Source organism: Antedon bifida, chromosome 8 (genome assembly GCF_963402885.1).
Source record: "Antedon bifida chromosome 8, ecAntBifi1.1, whole genome shotgun sequence".
NCBI classification, from domain to species: domain Eukaryota; kingdom Metazoa; phylum Echinodermata; class Crinoidea; order Comatulida; family Antedonidae; genus Antedon; species Antedon bifida.
In genome coordinates, this window is record NC_136233.1 from 21,393,010 (window position 1) to 21,403,013 (window position 10,004).

General features: G+C 36.3%; 1 protein-coding gene across 1 annotated transcript; it reads left to right on the forward strand.

Moving 5' to 3' along the window:
• The first annotated feature begins 5,857 nt into the window (after positions 1–5,857).
• Positions 5,858–9,441, forward strand: LOC144849651 (intraflagellar transport protein 46 homolog). Its single transcript, XM_078706638.1, has 8 exons — positions 5,858–5,936; positions 6,455–6,563; positions 6,750–6,832; positions 6,933–7,096; positions 7,485–7,653; positions 7,992–8,239; positions 8,405–8,618; positions 8,906–9,441. The coding sequence occupies exons 1-8, from the start codon at positions 5,904–5,906 to the stop codon at positions 9,014–9,016; spliced, it is 1,131 nt and encodes a 376-aa protein (XP_078562764.1). The 5' UTR covers positions 5,858–5,903; the 3' UTR covers positions 9,017–9,441.
• The last annotated feature ends 563 nt before the right edge of the window (positions 9,442–10,004 follow it).

The window sequence follows — 10,004 nt, forward strand, 5'->3', positions numbered from 1 at the left end:
CAGTGTAACATAGGTGAAATTACGGGAACCACATCATGTTTGAATTTTGAAAAATACTTCTGAAAATACTTCAAAAATATTTCAAACTTTCAGGTATATATGTTAAATATCGGTACTCTATAAAAATTAGTTTCAAGCCATATCAGTTATTTTAATAACTTGCGTTTGTGTCTAAGATAAATACTTATTTAGTGTCCCCGGAGAGTGCACCTATTCATGGAAATATGAAATTAAATATTAAGTCTCCAGTACTAGCCCACCATGGTTGTGGCAGAGCTAATAATAATGAAAATAGAGCCCAGAATTGCACTTATACTTATTACTATACATAATCACCTATGATAATTATGGTAATGTTAAAATTTCAACTATCCAGATGCGACTTCAAAATTGTAGAAGTGGTTTTCTACTTCGACTCGTATAAGGCCAGCGACGGAATTAGTCTACTTCGAAATTGGTCTAAAAATCGGCATCTTTGGAAATGTTCTATATTTGATCTTATTTCACTCTCCATTTACCCCATACAAAAACCATCGGAGACTAACTATCTGTTTAAAACATGTTTATTCTGGGGACGGTGCGGCTATACACACCAACTACCGTAAAAGTTTATTCATAACATTTTACAATGCAATATCTTGCATGAATCGGACATTTTCGCTACCAATGTAGCAACATTAACAAAATCAAAATTTAACAGTGTGGTGTGTTGACCGCGAATGACTAACAATACCATCTTTCCCACTACACCTGCACAACCATTGCATAACAACGCACGGCATACCAAACCGTTTCGTACACCTGCGATGAAAATATAAATTCAATTTCTTTTAAAATTGAGGGCGGCAAACATAAAATTTACGGGATCGAATACGGGTTGAAAAAAAAAAAATTAAATAAAAAAAAAGATGTTAAATGTGCTCTCCCTGCCTCAGCACTAAGGCCCTGCCACAGCCTTTTGGGGTCGTTTCCAGCACATCACCAGATGCATTGATGTTGTCGCCTCATGATGTGTGGTGGAAAGGGGGACGTATAATTCTGTGAACCCCAAACACAGTGGCCGCATGCCTTTAACTCTATTCCACCGACCAGCGTGGGAATCGAACCCACGACATACGTGTTGTCAACACGACGCTCAGGCGACTGAGCTAACTGATCATTTTGGTTTTAAGAAGGTTAATATGATAGTTATGACGTACTGATGAATTACGTAATACACGTATAAATAGACTATTATCAGCTATTCAGTCATGTAATACTTTGTGGCCTAACGGGTAATGCTCAGGTTTAGGTGCTCTGAGCTCTAGTAGATTGGGTTCGAACCTCTACGGATACTTTTTTTTTTTTATAAAAAAAAAAATTAATAAAAAATAAATAAATAAATAAAATAATGAATATTGTTTTTCCTTTATTTTAAAAGAGAGATATTTTGAGGGTTGTAAATGTCAGGCCTAACACAAGTGGACCTTTTTTAAAATCAGAAACAAAGTTGCATGGCATTATTTTTCATTAAATAGACTGCCATAAAACCTCGAAAAGAAGCCCATGTGCTCCTTCATTTTTGGTACTCTTGGGTGGGCTTCTTTTCCACATGAAGTTCTTTTCGAGATTACTTTTGCAAACTAAAAGAGGGGAGCAGCTGATAGGTTCCCGGCCGGAAAATGTTTTATTTACATGATTTGAACAATCTTCTAATGTAAAGATTAACAACATCAAAATTTAACAGTGTGGCGTGTTGACCGCGAATGACTAACCATCTTCCCCATAATACACCTGCACAAACTCATTTGCATAACAACGCACGGCATACCACACTGTTTAAAATAAAGCTGCAAGGTCTCCGGAAATGACATCTTATTTTTTCAAACATGTATAGGAATCTTCAGTACCCCACCATGCTTGGGGCTGAGAAAAGATAATTTTGAAAAATTGAGCTGCATAGGTTCCCGCACGAAAAAAATGGCACTTTACATGATTTTAAATTATATAAAACAAACTATATAAGACTCACCAGGGACACTAGAGCTTGTCATCGGAAAGTGCTCCTATAATTCATTAACATATGAAATTAAATATTAAGTCTCCAGTACTAGCCCACCATGGTAGGGGCAGAGCTAATAATGAAAATAGAGCCCAGAATTGCACTTATACTTATAACTATACATAATCACCTATGATAATTATGATAATGTTAAAATTTCAACTATCCAGATGCGACTTCAACATTTTAGGTGGGGTTTTCTACTTTAAAACTCGACTTCGTATATACCTAAGGCCTAGCCCGGCGGCGGAATTAGTCTAAGCTTCGAAATTGGTCTAAATATCGGCATCTTTGCAAATATTCTATATTTGATCTTATTTAACTCTCCATTATCCCCATACAAAAACCATCGAAGACAAACTATCTGTTTAAAACATGTTTATTCTGGGGATGGTTGCGGCCATACACAGCAACTACCATCAAAGTTTATTCATAACATTTTACAATAGAATATCTGCATGAATCGGACATTTTCGCTACCAATGTAGCAACATTGATTAACAAAATCAAAATTTAACAGTGTGGCGTGTTGACCGCGAATGACTAACAATACCATCTTTCCCACTACACCTGCACAACCATTGCATAACAACGCACGGCATACCAAACCGTTTCGTACACCTGCGATGAAAATATAAATTCAATTTCTTTTAAAATTGAGGGCGGCAAACCTAAAATTTACGGGATCGAATACGGGTTGAAAAAAAAAAAATTAAATAAAAAAAAAGATGTTAAATGTGCTCTCCCTGCCTCAGCACTAAGGCCCTGCCACAGCCTTTTGGGGTCGTTTCCAGCACATCACCAGATGCATTGATGTTGTCGCCTCATGATGTGTGGTGGAAAGGGGGACGTATAATTCTGTGAACCCCAAACACAGTGGCCGCATGCCTTTAACTCTATTCCACCGACCAGCGTGGGAATCGAACCCACGACATACGTGTTGTCAACACGACGCTCAGGCGACTGAGCTAACTGATCATTTTGGTTTTAAGAAGGTTAATATGATAGTTATGACGTACTGATGAATTACGTAATACACGTATAAATAGACTATTATCAGCTATTCAGTCATGTAATACTTTGTGGCCTAACGGGTAATGCTCAGGTTTAGGTGCTCTGAGCTCTAGTAGATTGGGTTCGAACCTCTACGGATACTTTTTTTTTTTATAAAAAAAAAAATTAATAAAAAATAAATAAATAAATAAAATAATGAATATTGTTTTTCTTTTATTTTAAAAGAGAGATATTTTGAGGGTTGTAAATGTCAGGCCTAACACAAGTGGACCTTTTTTAAAATCAGAAACAAAGTTGCATGGCATTATTTTTCATTAAATAGACTGCCATAAAACCTCGAAAAGAAGCCCATGTGCTCCTTCATTTTTGGTACTCTTGGGTGGGCTTCTTTTCCACATGAAGTTCTTTTCGAGATTACTTTTGCAAACTAAAAGAGGGGAGCTGATAGGTTCCCGGCCGGAAAATGTTTTATTTACATGATTTGAACAATCTTCTAATGTAAAGATTAACAACATCAAAATTTAACAGTGTGGCGTGTTGACCGCGAATGACTAACCATCTTCCCCATAATACACCTGCACAAACTCATTTGCATAACAACGCACGGCATACCACACTGTTTAAAATAAAGCTGCAAGGTCTCCGGAAATGACATCTTATTTTTTCAAACATGTATAGGAATCTTCAGTACCCCACCATGCTTGGGGCTGAGAAAAGATAATTTTGAAAAATTGAGCTGCATACGTTCCCGCACGATAAAAATGGCACTTTACATGATTTTAAATTATATAAAACAAACTATATAAGACTCACCAGGGACACTAGAGCTTGTCATCGGAAAGTGCTCCTATAATTCATTAACATATGAAATTAAATATTAAGTCTCCAGTACTAGCCCAATATGGTAGGGGCAGAGCTAATAATGAAAATAGAGCCCAGAATTGCACTTATACTTATAACTATACATAATCACCTATGATAATTATGATAATGTTAAAATTTCAACTATCCAGATGCGACTTCAACATTTTAGGTGGGGTTTTCTACTTTAAAACTCGACTTCGTATATACCTAAGGCCTAGCCCGGCGGCGGAATTAGTCTAAGCTTCGAAATTGGTCTAAATATCGGCATCTTTGCAAATATTCTATATTTGATCTTATTTAACTCTCCATTATCCCCATACAAAAACCATCGAAGACAAACTATCTGTTTAAAACATGTTTATTCTGGGGATGGTTGCGGCCATACACAGCAACTACCATCAAAGTTTATTCATAACATTTTACAATAGAATATCTGCATGAATCGGACATTAATTTTCGCTACCAATGTAGCAACATTGATTAACAAAATCAAAATTTAACAGTGTGGCGTGTTGACCGCGAATGACTAACAATACCATCTTTCCCACTACACCTGCACAACCATTGCATAACAACGCACGGCATACCAAACCGTTTCGTACACCTGCGATGAAAATATAAATTCAATTTCTTTTAAAATTGAGGGCGGCAAACCTAAAATTTACGGGATCGAATACGGGTTGAAAAAAAAAAAATTAAATAAAAAAAAAGATGTTAAATGTGCTCTCCCTGCCTCAGCACTAAGGCCCTGCCACAGCCTTTTGGGGTCGTTTCCAGCACATCACCAGATGCATTGATGTTGTCGCCTCATGATGTGTGGTGGAAAGGGGGACGTATAATTCTGTGAACCCCAAACACAGTGGCCGCATGCCTTTAACTCTATTCCACCGACCAGCGTGGGAATCGAACCCACGACATACGTGTTGTCAACACGACGCTCAGGCGACTGAGCTAACTGATCATTTTGGTTTTAAGAAGGTTAATATGATAGTTATGACGTACTGATGAATTACGTAATACACGTATAAATAGACTATTATCAGCTATTCAGTCATGTAATACTTTGTGGCCTAACGGGTAATGCTCAGGTTTAGGTGCTCTGAGCTCTAGTAGATTGGGTTCGAACCTCTACGGATACTTTTTTTTTTTATAAAAAAAAAAATTAATAAAAAATAAATAAATAAATAAAATAATGAATATTGTTTTTCTTTTATTTTAAAAGAGAGATATTTTGAGGGTTGTAAATGTCAGGCCTAACACAAGTGGACCTTTTTTAAAATCAGAAACAAAGTTGCATGGCATTATTTTTCATTAAATAGACTGCCATAAAACCTCGAAAAGAAGCCCATGTGCTCCTTCATTTTTGGTACTCTTGGGTGGGCTTCTTTTCCACATGAAGTTCTTTTCGAGATTACTTTTGCAAACCAAAAGAGGGGAGCTGATAGGTTCCCGGCCGGAAAATGTTTTATTTACATGATTTGAACAATCTTCTAATGTAAAGATTAACAACATCAAAATTTTAACTTTTTTACTCTGCTAAAGGAAACACAAAGCATATTAGGGGGACTGAGGACGATCAAAGCATATTGATCGAAACGTCGAGAAACTCAACAGTTCTTTTCAGAACATGGTGTACCGCAAACTTTATATCAACAAAGGATTTTTTTTTCTTAAATTTATTAAAATTTAGTGACTTTATTTCTATTTTATACCACTGTGAAATTGGGTTCAATTGAGCACAGTGTATGAACATACAAAATATATTAAAATGAAGTGACTGGACCAGTTACCGTAGTACTATTTCTATTTCTGAAGTAAATAAAGACATAAATGGCGCTCCGTAGAGAAGTAGAGAATGCTCCATCGTCAGAATGACGCTCTGAATGTACCTCAAAAATCACCTCATTATTAATCAATGCTGCCCTCATTACTTTTGAATGAAGTGAGCCCTCTATTAAATAATCAACATACCTGCGATGGCCAAATGGCGGATGATTCTGAAGACGAAAACGGAGGAGTAAATTTCTTGTTTTTAAATCATTTATAAGTATTATAAGTAAACAAAAGTACATGTAGCTATTAGAGTAGTATTTAAAGTTTATTTGGGGCTGCAAAAAATGATAAGAAATGGCTTTAGTTATTGTAAAAACAAGTAAGAATCGCGGTTGCTAGGAAGAGTGTGTGGGACGCTCTCAGCTCTTCGACACTGTTGTTGATTTGAAAGACACTGCTGGGAGAATTAGGCCTAGCTAGGGCCTAGGAAATAAAGTATGGTATGATGAGCTATGCCTCTATTATGCTATTACCAGCCTTTGAAGCTAATGCTAATTTTTAAAAAGGCCTACGTCTGCCCACATACTTTGGATGCATTGTATTGTAAATGTGCGAACTTAATATTACTAATTTAATATTGGATTTTCATTTATCGTAGACAATGTTCCCCTATCTTTATTTCAGTATTTATTTATCAGTATTATGTCATAACATAGGCTATCTATACGGTATCTGATATTTGCTTCTTTTTTTTTTTTACAGGCGAAGATCGTAACTAACCAACCATACGACGAGTCTCTAGAGGTGCCGGACGCAGAAGAGGTTGCTTCAAATTACACTCCTAGCCCACGAGTTCCTGCAGGCTTCCCAGGTACAGGTATAATAGGCCTAGGCTAAACCTAGATTAATTAATCATATCTTTACACCTTTTATTTATTATCAAAACCGTTCTATAGTAAATAAACTGATCAGAAATTTATTGTAATAACATCAAGCAAGTAATACAAATATATTTATAATTCTAATTGATTAATTATTCTTCTCTTTCTGAATAAAGCTGGGATTGGTTTGCGAGGAAATAGCACGAGCATGACGGACAACAGTGATGATGACTTTGAGGACGAGGTTATGACGAAGAAGGTAGAGTAGATGCACTAAAGCCTCTTGTGTTGTCAATCATTTAAAAAGTATAACATCGCAAAAATAATATTAATTTATTTATATGTCATGTTTTTTGCAGGCTTTAAACCCGCCAAGGCAGACGGTACCACCAAAGCAACGGCAAGTTTCGGAAGACGATGATGACGATGATGATGACGATGAAGAAGAAGATGATGATGATGATGAATCTGGATCTGATTCTTCTGATGGGGATGCCGATGACCCCCATGTGGCATTAGAAGGGTGAACATTTGTTTAAATTGAGCTCACAAAATGGGGGTTACTCCGGTGTACTAGTTTACACACAGCCACTGTCACGCACAGCCACTGATCATAACTGGGCCCTCTGGGAGACCAGTCTTTGACTGAAGAGGTCACCCAGTATAAATAAATAATACAAACATAGAAACATATCTATAAATCACATTAGAGAAATGGCCATGATCAACTGGTTTGTGTTTCGTTCTACAGCTTTCATTACACACAGATAAATTACATCTTAAAGGGTTTAAAATTACTTTTGATTTTTATCAGTAGTATTTTCTTTATCTAAAATGTACATATTGTTATCTTTTAAAAGCCTGTATAGTTTGTACAGTGAATTATTTGGTCTCTTAAAATTGTTTTATAGCGCTTACGACCCAGCCGAGTATGACACTCTACCTGTGAGTGAGGAGATTAAAGATCTGTTCCAATACATTACACGATACACCCCTCAGACTATTGAGTTGGATCACAAGTTGAGGCCATTTATCCCAGACTACATACCAGCAGTTGGCGATATTGATGCTTTTATTAAGGTAATTTTTTTCATTTATTTCTTGGTTCGGTTTGACAATATGTTATTGATTGGGTTAGCTTAATTAATTTACATTCCAACGCTTGCCACCAACCAATTCGATAATAGCATCAAAATGGACAAAACTTTCGATCTGAATTCATTCACTATCCTTAAAGGTGGCAATCATGTTCACAAGACAAACATATACACAACTACATAAACGAAGTCTTATTATAAGTCTTTGGGAATGGAGTTCTGACATATGACAGGACTTGAACCCAGGACCCTTGCATTGATAGCCAAGCATCATAACCACCAAGCCACAACTCCACAATTCTTTTCTCTCTGTCCTTACAGATCCCTAGGCCAGACAACAAGCCAGACACTTTAGGTCTATCAGTGCTCGATGAGCCATGTGCCAAGCAGTCTGACCCCACGGTCCTTGACCTGCAGCTACGTGCAATCTCCAAGCAGACTACATCCAAGACGATGCAAGTTAGGAGTATAGAGAACGCAGACAAGAATCCTAAACAAATAAAAAACTGGATAGAAAGTATTAGTGACTTGCATAGGTCTAAGCCACCGCCTACTGTACATTACAATAAGTAAGTGTCTATTTCGTGCCTAGCTTACATGGATAACCCTTAGCTCTTTCTCCTCGAAGAGCAAGGTATAAATCGAAAAGTATAAATTCATTAAACACTGAGGGCTACACCTTAAACAAACTTTTTTCGCTGTTTTCTCAATACACCATGTTTTTCTCTGTATAGAACGATGCCAGAAATTGAAGCCTTGATGCAGGAATGGCCAGAGGAATTTGAAGAGCTTCTGGATAAGGTTGGACTGCCAACAGCAGAACTTGACTGCACCCTAGACCAGTATGTGGAGATGATCTGTGCCATTCTTGATATCCCGATCTACCAGAGTAAAACTCAAGCTTTGCATGTTCTCTTCACACTCTACTCGGAGTTTAAAAACTCTCAGGTTAGTTTGAATAAGCTGTAAAATTCTTTTTAAAAAGTGTTACAGGCAACAAGACCAAACTACAGTACTGCAAAGTACCTTTTCACCAAGGATCTAACTTGTTAGATGTTTTGCCAAAACTGATGTAAATTGTACTTTATACGGAGTGCATTTAAGAATACTTGATAGGGCTCGAACCCATAACCTCCAGATCACTAGCCTGGCACTCATACCTCAAGACCATCCTACTTGAATGTACAGTATTATTCCAATGTAAAACGACACAAACTTTTTCTTCTTTATTTCAGCATTTCCGTACATTAGCAGAGGAGAATAAGTTGGACAATGCTCTCAAGGAAAAACCAGATGAACATGACTACAGCCAAGAGGAGGTTGATCCAGATAGGCTGGTGCTCTGATCTTCACAGAACTTTCTAAATGCTGTCTGAACATACTCTAGATTTACTTGACTGTTGAGTCTTGTTCACACTAATAATAAACATTTTTGATTTGCACATAAAAATATGACTAGTTGGTGACTAATTTTGAAGACCATTAAGACTTTTTATCGTTGAAGTAAACAAGTATTTACAGCCTACAAAGTATTCCGGCATGATCATGTCGCAACAGTGACTTCAAATCCAGCCTCTTCTTCTTTCTAAGTATTGTATACAAAGGTTTAAAATGACTGATTACATAACAACATTTCGCTTGTATTCATTTAGTGCAAACTGGTCCACATATTTAACTTAAACTTCTCACTTTGATATTAAGGATGAAAAAAAATATCACAACATTAAATGTGAACATGCTTATGTAGTCAATTAAAATTTACTGTACAGTAGTAGTGTTTCTGTGTATATATTCAATAAACTTATTTGGAAACATGTATTTAAATTGCTGTTTAGCGTTATTTTGTCAATGAAATCTATTAACAGTGAAAGTACGATTATGAATGTCACGTCGATTGTGGAACTCCATGAGGTTTATAGCCAACAATTCAGACTTAATTAACAATGGAAAAATAACCAAAAAAAGAAAATCACAGACAAAAAAATGAAAGCACTCGGAAACTGAGTGAAGTACATGGCAAAATATTTCCACACATGGCGCATGTTGATATTTCGGCCCATGTTAAAAGAATACAAATTTTTCTTTTTTTTGTTTTCAACCAATTTTCTTGAATTTCAATAGGTCAATTCTGCAAGTATATACCTATTTACACCGAAATATTCATAATGATAACTTAAAAATTGTAGGTGCTATCGTGCTAACAAACAAAGCAAGTACTATACTTATAAAATTGTTGCCAAGAAAGAAAAAAAGATTACCTTTAAGGCAATCCAACATTTTAAAAACCATGAAGTTGGAGTGCTGTACTTCCTATTAAGTAAAGTAATTTTTTTT

Excerpts from the sequence above, each read along its gene's own strand:
- LOC144849651 (XM_078706638.1), top strand. The coding sequence starts at position 5,904 with ATGGCGGATGATTCTGAAGACGAAAACGGAGGA. Across the intron at positions 6,564-6,749 it reads AGTTCCTGCAGGCTTCCCAG|CTGGGATTGGTTTGCGAGGA; the intron begins GTACAGGTATAA and ends TTCTGAATAAAG. Across the intron at positions 8,619-8,905 it reads CGGAGTTTAAAAACTCTCAG|CATTTCCGTACATTAGCAGA; the intron begins GTTAGTTTGAAT and ends TCTTTATTTCAG.